The 12,625-nt window shown below is 44.7% G+C and overlaps 1 protein-coding gene across 2 annotated transcripts in view; it reads right to left on the minus strand.

The window, feature by feature from the left end:
- col4a2 (collagen, type IV, alpha 2) overlaps nt 1-12,625 on the minus strand; it is a 48,453-nt gene that overhangs the window by 30,017 nt on the left and 5,811 nt on the right. For both annotated transcript variants that reach the window (XM_048972554.1, XM_048971931.1), the window contains exon 4: nt 6,015-6,095. In XM_048972554.1, the coding sequence (XP_048828511.1) occupies nt 6,015-6,095 (81 nt within the window). The remainder of the gene's footprint in view (nt 1-6,014; nt 6,096-12,625) is intronic.

Genomic DNA, 12,625 nt, shown 5'->3' on the forward strand with positions numbered 1-12,625 from the left:
GCAGCAGAACAAAGTCATTAATGCTTTTCTCCCTTTTACTCTCTGCCTGCACTGCCTTAGGCTCTACTGATGCTAGTTTTATCCAATCTCAGTCCGATGGTGTCATGCCCCTGCAACCTGTAGCAGTTACACTGGCAATACAGCCACTAGTTCAGGTTGCTGATAGTTCCAGGGGGGTTTCTCCTGAAGGTTCTCTCTGGCACTTCCTGGGCCTTTGAAGGTCCCTCTGCACTTTTTAAACACGTCTCACATTGCAGATTAGGAAAGAAAATGTCTATAATTAGGGGTGTCTCTGCCAGTGTGCACTGCTCTGCCTCACACATGCAGAGTTGGGGACTCAAATTCCACCATGACGTCATGTCATGCGAGTCTCCTCTAGGTACTATGGTTTGCTGTCAGAGTCTGAATGAGACATGGGGTCTCTAAAAAGCACACAGGATGTGATTGTGAGTGTGTGGGAACGGTGACTGGAGGGAACGGACCATTGGGATTAGGGTTTTCCCATAGAAATGAATGGATGGTCCCCACAAGGATATGAATACACATGTGTGTGCGTGTGTGTCAGTGGATTATATGTATATTACCTGCACAAAGTGATTAAAAACTTGCTATTTTCATGTTGCAGGGACCATTTTTCAGGTCCTCACCAAGATCTGGAATCCAATCAAAAAACTAAAAATGACAAAAGTCTTAACCATTAGGAGCTATTTATAATGTTTCAGGTTAGGGCTGGGTAGGGGTTAAGGTCGTCAGGTTGGGATTTTTCCCCACCTGAATTTTCCCAATAGAAATGAATGGAGAGTCCCCACAAAGATATAATTACAAACCTGTGTTTGTGTGTATGTTTGTGTGTGTGTCCTGTGACGGACCGGCATCCCCAGCTTGGTGTCCCCATGCTGGCAGCACCCTTCATGCTTCTGTCCAGGACATGGCAGTTGGAAGACGAATCACTGGACAGATGGCTGTCTGATGTATTACAGGGGCGAGCAGAACTGGCCACACCAAGACACCATTTCCTCAGAAAATGTCCATGCCTTTAAAATAGCTCCTAATCAACTAAAAAATGCATTCAGCTTGAACCTTGCCAAACGGACTACACCCCGCCTCCGTCCAGCATCCTGTTTGAGACACCTGACCCTTGACCCTGATGCTGTTATCCTGCTAAATCTAGCCCCGTGATTATAAGCTGAGAACAAAGCTCCTTTTAGCTCCCTGTCGCAGCCTCTGGCCTACCCCTTTAATGGTGGCCATTTCAGGGCCTGCTCAGAGGAGGCTCTGTGCTCCATGCCATCAGCCTATCGGAGTCTCTCCTGCTGTCCCTTAACAATGTTTCCCTTGTTATGAACCCTTGTCTTTAACTTTTAAGGCTCAAATGACATAATATGGACGTATTCAAAAGGACGCATCTGGGGATGGTGCCTTTGCGTTATGCCAAAAAAATCCTTTTATGCCAACAAGATTATTACGAGAAGATGGTCAAACGTGTACTTCCTATTTGAAAGGCTCTGAGCAGATCTGGTGTGGGGGCTTGGCATTCCCGTAGGGGGGGGTATTTAAATGCCTCTAGGAGGAGCTTGTGCCCCCTCCTCACGAAGAGACGGAAGCCATCTAATAAGGTATAAGAGTAATTTGTTCACTGTTTGGAACACTGGTGTACTGGAGTGTGTGTTGGGTACCGGTTTGTGATCGATTGAATGTGTATTTAATAAAGCGTGACGGAGCTGAGATTGGAGTAGCACTATGTCTCAGTAGGTAGCACTGAGGCCTCAGATCTGCATGGTTGGGGGTTTGGATCTCACCCCCACTGCCTGGGGAAATCCAGTGTTACCTGGGATAGGTAGAGCGATCAACGTATGGAGGGGGTGTTGTTTGAATGTTGATGTTAGCTGATGTGTTTTTGGAGATTTGGTCTGTTTTGGGAGATCCATACTATTACACAAAACATTAAGATAACTGTCTTGCCAGAACACCATTAAACCACATTAAGGGTATAAACACAGAAAACCAAATAACAGATAAACCGATAAACAAACCATGCGCTTCCAAGTGCATCACGGAAGTGCGACCGAGAGCAAAGGGGCTCATGCCCAGAGTTTTCTAGCCCAGAGTTTGCTTGCCCATACTTTGCTAGCCCAGAGTTTGCTTGCCCAGACTTTGCTAGCCCAAAGTTTTCTAGCCCAGAGTTTGCTTGCCCAGACTTTGCTAGCCCAAAGTTTTCTAGCCCAGAGTTTGCTTGCCCAGACTTTGCTTGCCCATACTTTGCTAGCCCAGAGTTTGCTTGTCCAGAGTTTGCTTGCCCAGAGTTTGCTTGCCCAGAGTTTGCTTGCCCAGAGTTTGCTTGCCCAGACTTTGCTAGCCCAAAGTTTTCTAGCCCAGAGTTTGCTTGCCCAGACTTTGCTTGCCCAAAGTTTTCTAGCCCAGAGTTTGCTTGCCCAGACTTTGCTAGCCCAGAGTTTGCTTGTCCAGAGTTTTCTAGCCCAGAGTTTGCTTGCCCAGAGTTTGCTTGCCCAGACTTTGCTAGCCCAAAGTTTTCTAGCCCAGAGTTTGCTTGCCCAGACTTTGCTAGCCCAAAGTTTTCTAGCCCAGAGTTTGCTTGCCCAGACTTTGCTTGCCCAGAGTTTTCTAGCCCAGAGTTTGCTTGCCCAGAGTTTGTTTGCCCAGACTTTGCTAGCCCAGAGTTTTCTAGCCCAGAGTTTGCTTGCCCAGACTTTGCTTACCCAGAGTTTTCTAGCCCAGAGTTTGCTTGCCCAGAGTTTTCTAGCCCAGAGTTTGCTTGCCCAGACTTTGCTTACCCAGAGTTTTCTAGCCCAGAGTTTGCTTGCCCAGACTTTGCTAGCCCAGAGTTTTCTAGCCCAGAGTTTGCTTGCCCAGACTTTTCTAGCCCAGAGTTTGCTTGCCCAGAGTTTGCTTACCCAGAGTTTTCTAGCCCAGAGTTTGCTTTCCCAGAGTTTGCTTTTTCTCCCCACAAACGGTTTTCTTTACAGGATTTGGCTAAAGTGTTTGTCTTCTGTAAAATCATAAATGAAGTAGATCATTGCTACAGACCTCGTCACACCATTTCATTTGCTGAAGATTTATTTAATACAGTTTTATATATCATGCTTTGCTTTAGAGAAAAAAAAACAGTTATTTGAAATTATATTACTAATTAAATTATGAATGAACTGACTTAGTGGTAAAATTTAGAGTATATGTGGAATGGCTGGGGTGCCCCTGAAGAGAGACTAGGCGTTTGCCTAGCCAGCCAGTAAAATATCAGTGATTTTATAGTGAGCAGAAGAAATTCTTGCTAGTTTGTATTGTGTTGCTGTTAATATTTGCTTGTAATTTTTTTTTCTAAGGAAATATACACTTACTTTGCAAAATACATTGTTCCAAACACGCATTATGACTGCCAATGACTTTGGCACAGTACTATATAAAGTTTCCTGCTTCCATTTCCAAGAATGTTCCATGCCTTGTCATATTTGCCGTGAGGAAAACAGCAGACATCCATTTATGAATAAGTTCCTTTGGTCCATGTCTTCCTAATAGCAACAGGAAAAAACATGCGATATCCCTGGCGGGGGCCTTGGGGGTGGGGGGGAGGGATTGGGGTGGAGCTTGGGGGATCTCTTACTGCTGCAGTCTGTTTGGCATGAAAGGCATCAGAGATGCGGAGGCCCCAGCAGGCCGGCACCGCGAACGCAGGCGGCCCCAAAGGACTGCAAGTCCAGAGAGCCCATCGCTCCTCTACGCACAGCGACTCCGGATCTCATGTCGTTCCATAAAGCTGTTCATGATGACTGGAAATTACATGGAAATTTATTTCCATGTAGCAAAGACACAAAAACAACCCGCTCTGGAAATATTTATAGATACCCCCTACGTTCCCCAGGACAACATCTGGATACATTCTGTGATATGTTCCCATGCACATCTCATAAATCTCTGTCTCACAACTTCCTGTTTAAACTATTCGACTGCCGGATCCCAGGGTCGCTAGTCACAAACCCACTTCAGGTAGCGACTAACGCTGTCTACAGGGTGGGGTCTTCCCTGCCGAAATCATTAAAAAAGCCCACATAATTCTAATTAATATCTTCAGTGATGGCTTATTTGGTCATTCCTTAAAGAGACACACTCTAAACTGTCTACTATTTCTTACAACACCAATTTAAATTGGCCAGTGTCCGCCGATGGTGATAATCAGTCTTCTCCGTGTGAGAATGCTTTCATTTGCAGCTTAATGCAGATGTTAGACTCTACTGCCAGTAAGGACACATACTTTGTGGGCTTCACATCATATCCAACAACAGACGACCAGCCGTAAACTATTCCTTTATGCACTGGTGTTTGTACAGTGGCCATTTAATGATTTCAATGCGCTGTACAGCTGTGTGTAATCTACAGAGTGAGCTTGGGGGGGGGGGGTGCGAATGGTTCTATCCGTATGTAGAGACTTATCTGAAAGCATGTGTTGCAGGTTTTGCTTTCTTACAGACCGGCACTGGATTCTGAAGCACCACAAACCCACAGCACCACAGACATGTCAACACAAGGAAAGGCCTCCGAACACCATCCCATTGTTGAGACTAAATAATTATTTCTCAAGATGTGCCTGTTTAGCGGGATGATAAACAGCTTCTCTTTCCACGCCAAATGTGGCTGCTGATTCCAAAGGAAATTCCCAAAAACATCCTTCTTGTGTTGGCCTTTCCCACATGACTCAACCCGAAATCTTCTCACTGTGGACGCTACCACGTGAAGAGCCCAGGTGGAGCAGCAAAGAGCACAGACGAGATGTCTAATCTGATAAAGAAAAATGACTGAAGCCATCTGCTGGGGTGGGAGACCCCCCTGCTCAGTCTGGTCACGGTCACTGGAGGGAATTACACCTGTTTAATATCATTTATTTTATAGACATCACATATCTTTATACATATTATATGTTTCTCCTCTTACTATAAATCACCATATTTTGTTTATATCTTTCATCCCATTGTCAGGTGACCTTGAGACGGCCCATTCAAGCCAGGAACAGCTGTAAATGAGGCAATGGGGTGGGACGTCCACTTTATAGGGCTGGAGGTGCTGCGGTGACAGTGGGTCACAGTGACCTTATGGAGCAGTGCTCACTGGGAACTGGAGTGTTGGGGAATGTATCGGCGCCCTGGCCTGTGACCTGAGATCCAGACGGTGACGTGCACACAGCCCTAAGTCAGTGCATAGTTTTCCCAAAACGGGCAGAGGGTGGTACGTCGTAGAGAGTGCTTACAGGCACTGCGCGTGGAAACACTGCTTGTATTTTTTTTTTCAAATTAAGAGAAACAGCAGCTGGAATTTAAGGCATCCAGGACAATTGGCCTGCTTTGTGTGCGTCTAGAGAGAGGAGGCCCAGACTCCTGACCCTAGGGCCAGGGAACCGACGCAGTGACGGAGCCTCAGGAATGCACTTCCTCTGCCGTCACATCACTCCCTCTCCTGCTCTGTTTTTGCTCTGGGATGTCTAACATCAAAAATGAGAAGACAAACCCATTTCCTCAAGCATCTTGGTGTTATTTTAACTTCAAGGAAATTCATAACATAACGTCAGGCCTTTTATAACAATAGCTACTTGAATGAAAAAGCCAGAATTTAACAGATGGTTTCCATGGTAAGTTACTGCAAGCCATCATAACAGAACATATCCCACTCTGGTCACCAGTTATACATTCTATTCCCCCCAAGGCATGAATTTATTAAGTAAAAAACTTTAATCTGACCCTTTTGGTTTGTCTTAAAAAAAATCCACTGTGATCTTAAGGTACCTTAAGTCATTCTCCTTGGGCACGCACACTGAAGGGGTTGAACACAGAAGGACATGGAAGCAGCCAATCAGACTGCCCTCCTGTGCACCAGGAACCAATGGGAACGTATCAGTGCATGAGAAGCTGGGGCCAAAGATCCTTATCATAGGTCAAAAGTGACACAATGCTGGTGGTGCTGCAATATTAATCCTTAGTTTGATCCTCAGAGACAAAATTGCCACTTACCCTTGCCCCCTTCTCCGGGAAACATTTACAGCCCCCACTGCAGTCTCTGCCCCCACATGGTCCGCTGAACTTCTTACCCCCCTGGGAGAAAAAGAAACAAGGAGATGTCATTGGAATGTGGTATATTACAATGTCTCCACAACAAACAGGTGCTGAAGACCCCTGAAATGGAACTTAAAAAGATGCTCTTTCTGTATGAAAGACACCTCTAGTTGTATTACGAGTCACAGTGCTGGGTAAGTGCTTATAAAAAATGGATGGATGGACGAATGGGTGGATGGACAGACAGATGGAGAGAGGGACGGAGTTCCAGGTGTTTCCTAACAACACAGTCCAGACAGTCCATCCTTATTTTGTTCCGTATCTCACGTGTATGTGTCTGGTTAGAAAAGCCAAAATTTTTCTTCAGTATGTGCAAACTGACATGGACCCCATCATGCAATCCTCCATTTCAACACGTTCATGTCTGTCGTTTCACAGCTGTTTCCAAAGTCACGCCATTGGCCAACTTCCATCAAGCCGAAAGTTTTAATCTCGCCGGAGCATTTCAGAAGTGCTACGTGATGTTCTGTAATCTCTTCAAACACATCAAAGAAAAATTGAATTCCAGGAAGAAAAGACGTCAGGGACTATAAATTTCACATGTCATTCTGACAGTGAAAAATTTGAGTGCTTAAGCAGTGTTTTGATGATAATTTATTTGATATTTATGTCTCAGTAATCGAGGCCCAACAAGGAAGGGCTTTCAGGTAAGATGGATGGATTGAACTCATTTAGGACTCACTTAGGATTCACTTAGGACTCACCCAGGACTTACTTAGGACTCACTTAGGATTCACTTAGGACACACCCAGGACTTACTTAGGACTCACTTAGGATTCACTTAGGACTCACCCAGGACTTACTTAGGACTCACTTAGGATTCACTTAGGACTCACCCAGGACTTACTTAGGACTCACTTGCACATATATTTGCTATAGGTTTCAGTGAGCATTTCAGCTGATCCCCATATTTTTGCATTGTAATGGAGGGCTGATAAAGACACAGGGAGAATATGTGTAAACTGAACTGGGGTCAGATTTGAAGGCGCAACCACACAACACAGTTACAGTCTCACCATCCTGATTTTAAATGCACTACTGCTGTTACCGGTGCAGTATGAGTGACTCATTAAATACAGAATGAGCAGATTCACATGCACAGAAAAGTGACAGGTCAGTTACTCATTAACTGCTTCAGATTCACGCTGGACACGAAGCATTTTCACGATTCACTCGTCTGATCAGTATATTTGCTTGAAAAGCTAACAGATATATCTCAAGAACTTGGGTTAAGTGTTTGAAGAGCAATTTCCTTTCCACCAAAAGAGAAACTTTACATATAAATGTCTACTACCGAAGCAAAGAAATGCACGACGAAAGGTGAAGAACCACTCATTTCCTGTACGGCTGCAATGTTTAATCTTACTTCTATGTAAAGAAAAGCTGAAGAGTTCATCATCTGTGTAAAGACCAACATGATCTAGTCAGTACTAGATAGAAAATTTTCATTCATTTAAAGAACCTCCAGACCATTTTAAACAAGTTGTGGCTAAACTCCCTTTACTGTTTAGTCCTTAAGGGACAATTGGACCTCCCTGAAAGGCCTCAGCTTTAAACAGCCTCTCGACTCGGAGCTCTCTGCACGTAAAGCCTGTTTATTCCGCCTGTTTGCAACAGCAGGACCGCGGGAATAATCCAAATTCCCGCCGCCACACTGACGTGAGCTTCTCAGCATAAGGTCAGACAAAGACCACACTGGCTTCCACACTGGCTCCATAAAGAACTCTTTTTGTTCTAAGATAAGTCTTTTCATGCTCTCACATCTCTTCCATACAAAAGCCAATTCTCCCGGAGAATGCAGGCCGTTTTACTTCACTTACATCCATAATAAGATTCCTGCCCATGGTTTCAAAGGGAATACTGCCCAGTAAAGCCGAATGGGATTTTCTGTCAGGAAATAAAAGTATTTTTTTAAAATACATGGTTCCTTTCATTTTTTTCCCCCAGAAGATATAACACAAAATAAATATATTACTGTCGGCACATAATCACATTTTTGGCAGCGATCTCGATCTCTTTACTTGCTTTCTCAGATAGCTAACGCACACACCAAGCAGAGAACCGCTTCAGGAGGACTCCGTAAAGTCCATTAATGATTACAAATTGGGTTTAGTTTGCTTTCTACTTAAATGTCCTGAAACAACCATAAAAAAATGTTTTGACTGCCCATGCAATGAAAGAAATAGATGCAGAAGAGTATTAAAGCTGGTCGTAACGGTTGATGGCTATTTCAGATGGAGACCTCCTCATTGTACTCCATCCGGTCAACCCGCCCCTGGTTTCCGTTGCTGGTTAAATCAAGGTTTCTCCATTAGACATCCCACCTGTGGAGGGGGGTAACAATGTTCTGGGTTTGGGGGCGGCTGCGTTGTGAGATCTTGAGAGATTCCATCAGGAGAAACCATTAAGGACCAAACATCAGCACACACTGTACTGGATTAGACTGGATTAGAGAAAATGCTGCTGTGAATACCATGTTTTCAGCCTTCGCCCACTTTGCTTCCTCAAAAGGCTCAAGTGCATGGAGACAACATGCTACCTCATCCCACTGCAGATCACTCTCCTAACCCACATGGGTTCTCCAAAGAGATCGACTGAACCTTTAATCTTCTGCTGGTGTTTATGCTCAACACAGGCCTGCACAGAAGTGAGCTCAAAGATGCCATCTGGAATGGTGGGCATTCATCTCCACTGTGGGAAAAGTCAGTCTGGGCCACATTACAGGTCCTGAGCAGATCAGAACCAGCTGAGACCTGAGTTTTGTGGCAAATGTGTGTTTGTGGGATGCGGAAGCAGCCGTTCTTGAATTTCAATAATTGTAAATGAAAAAAAAAAAACTAACAAGATTGAAAAGGGGTGACTGAGATGAGGATTGTGTTGGTGTGGCATGAGGGTCCGACAAACAGCAGATGCCTGAATCAGACTCTGAATGGACAAAAGCCAAAGGAATCTCAACTTCCTTTTCAGCTCTGGGTGACATTATAAACCAGACACTGCGGTAAACCATGTCTAGGTCACAAGTGACTTTCAAAAGAACTGCTCAAGATAAGCATTACAGTTCGCGGTGAGTGTGGCTTTGCAATGAAGCGTGCAAGACTGAGGGCAACCCGTCTCGTGCCGAACCCTCAAAATGGAACAAAAACCAAGTAAAGAGAGGTAACACCAAGGGGTACAAGACCAAAAACCAAAGTGATTTAAACGCAATATCATATTTTAAAATAAAAATAAATAAATAATAAAAACAGCATTCTTTAACTTAAAGTTCCCTGTCTTGAAGCTGACAGAAATAATATGAACAGAGAACAGAATACTGCTATTAAAGGTATGAAAGATAATGTTGTACTTTTAGGGAATGGTTGGGGGTATATAAATAGCCAGCATTATGTAATGTGATTCGTCACTGGAATTATCACTGTACCTATATATTCACTGCTACCTAATTCCCATGCACTGTAGGGGTGGTCTTCCCCGGAATGTATATATCAGGCCCAGAAGGACATCTCCGTTAATGAAGAAAACTGGCTATTCCTCCTGCAGATAAAGCTTCCCCGGCATGTGAAATTTCCCATGATGCACTATGGCATTCTAAAGCTATCAAAAACATCGGCTTGTGCCATTGGTGACCTCTGTCTCTGTGAGAACCTACAAGACTCTGTTGGAGATCATGTTTCCTTTAACGATATATGAAAACCTAAGAGACGGAAGAAAATGACAGAAATGGGATGAATGGGCAGCAGTCTGGGTGGATGGTGAAGGTAGACATGTTTCTCTTGGCTTTTACCCCCTGACTCCTACCATATACCACAGAAAACAAACAGCTAGCAGGTGTGTGGTGTACGACCGCAATAAAACCAGTAGAGGGCAAAGCCGACGGGAGGTGGTGCCCCTGTAAAAATATGTCAAACACGACGTGGCTGAACGCTCTTCTAGCAAGACTGGAGGTGAAAGCAACCGTAGACTGACAAAAGAAATGGCAGAAATGCCTGATAATTCCAGCTCATCGGGAAGCTGCCCGTGTTGGATGCATAAAAACGCAATTACGGAAAACACCTAAGAAATATGAGCCCCATAAGGGCGAAACATATTCAGAAGTCAGTCAGATGAGGCCAGGACAAAATGTAAATATTTTCGGGTTCGAGTGTGCAGAAAAGCCTAGGCCAGTCCCGAGACAGGCCTGAGTTGATCACTCTAGGGTCCATTTAATATCTTTAGTAGACATTAAACTTCACAGATCCAAACAGACTCTCCTAGCCCAAACAGTCGCCATCTTGGGAAAGTCTTTATATAATTTTGCTGCATAACACCAGCTCCACTTTACAGTGCAAGTTTCTGCCCTCGTTTGAAATGACGCAGCCATCTCCTTGGCCTTCTGATCCCTGTGTACATCCCATTAATGGGTTCACGTCACACTGTGCTGCATTTACACGCCACCTTTTACTCCAAAACCTGAAATGTCAACATGATGAAGTAGGTGCTTTGTGTGGAGGTGAAGGATGCAAGACTGTTGCCTGAGGACTTAAACTGTAGTACTTGAAGAAGATGTTGGACCTGAATTGCTCCAATAAATTATTGAATCAGATTATCGTTTGAGTAATAATGCAGAATAAATAATAATATACGCACAATAATAATATTTAGTGACACTTTACATTAACTGCACCTTAATATTGTCTTTATAATGCATCTGCAGTACATTCAGTGCACCTTCATAATGCATTCATAGAACATTCATAAGCAGCATGAATGCAGCATAAATGTATACATTAATAAAAAATCATATAATGTTTGTTATTAATGCTATTATTAAAGCTGTTGGTATGTTAGGATGTTAAGGTATACTTACATGCTGCTTATGAATGCATTATGAAGGCATTATAAAGGTGAAGTTAATGCAAACCAATTATTTTTTACATCGACGTTGACAAAACCCTGACTCTAGGCCCAACCTCTGCGTCTAACCCTAGGAGCTTTTGCCATTTGGCAGGGCCACTAGCATGTTGTAAAGATTTTGACCTGTAACCCCTAACCCACCCCCACCCCCCCACCCCCCACCACACACAGACACACCCACCCCCAGCACAACATCAGAGAAATTTCTATTTCCATTTTACTTCATGCTACCTCTCCACCCAGGGCGTCCTCCACCCCCTGCGGTCCTGCCTGACTGGCAGTAACAGCAGGACTGGACTGGTTTAAACAAACCTGACAAAATACCAACTATTTCTTAAAGACTGGTACTCCTGCAGGTTTTTACTTCCGGGAACAATCGATTAATTATTATGTGCCCTTACTGAATCACACGGGATCCTTTAAGGTGACGCAGGCATGCCCTCAGGAGAAACCCGGGCAGGATGAGGAACCAGACAGAAGATGCTACCCGGGACCAGCGTAGGGCTTACCTGTCAATCAGGCTTTTAACAAGTTGGTGATATGAGCCGTGGGAGTCCGATAGAGCCAAATCTGTGCCGAGCGTTAAGCAACATGCATACCAGCCTTAATTTTCAAGACTCTCATACATGTTCCATGGTGGTTGGGGGCAGGTAGCCAGAAATGCAAGTAAAGTGAAATAATAAAAAACAGGGTGTCAGGTTAAGAAAAGCCTGTGAACAGTTAGGCTTGGACTGTTAATTCCGCGTAAAGATAAAATGTCTTCATATTCATTCATCTACAGGTGGATTGTGGGATGGGGGGTGCAGAAGGCGTAATGACAATAGCTGCATGCTGTAATCAACCCCCCCCCCCCCCAGCCCTAACCCTTCATCGCACTTCTCGCTGCATCCGGCAGCAAAGCGGCGGCACTGGGTGAGACGCTTGGTGCGTTTTGAGCGGAAGGAAACACGGAAGAATGGGAACAGAGAGCTGCTCCTTGTTCCGCAGCATAAAGAGGACAAACAATGAGCTGCAGGTGACGCATGTGGGGGTCCCGAACAAGAGGAAACCCCAACGCGATGAGTAAGGAGACCCCTGGGCTGGGGATGCCAGACCTGTGGTCCCAGAAGATGGAAGGCAGCACGTCAAACATCCGCACAGTAGAGGAATTCGCTATCCTGAAACGTGCCCAGGGTTCTTCTCTGTGGCGGTATTTCCCAACCCCGGTCCTCAGGGACCCCCAGACAGTCCATGTTTTTGCTCCCTCCTCGCTCCCTACCCAGACATTTCAGGTCCAGAAAGTAAAAATTCAGATTTTGTTTCAACCAAACCAGTTGAGTACTCTGCGACTCTTTATACTCAACTGGCTGGCTGAAACAAAATCCTGGTTTGAGTTTTTATTATCTGTACCTGAAATGCCCGCCTCTATCCCTAACCCTACCAGGAGCTGGGGGAGAGCAAAAACGTGGACTGTCTGCCGGTCCCCGACGACAGGATTTTGAAGCACTGCTCTACGGTTTCTCAAGCTGTCTGAGGAGCACCTGACTTCTGTGAAAACTCACATGCCTCCACCAATCATTGCTTCCCAGGCATTCAGTCAATGTGGAGTCCATGAGGAAGTTCAGCAGGTCTTTTGGATC

This window comes from Brienomyrus brachyistius, chromosome 1 (genome assembly GCF_023856365.1).
Source record: "Brienomyrus brachyistius isolate T26 chromosome 1, BBRACH_0.4, whole genome shotgun sequence".
Taxonomy (NCBI): Eukaryota; Metazoa; Chordata; class Actinopteri; order Osteoglossiformes; family Mormyridae; genus Brienomyrus; species Brienomyrus brachyistius.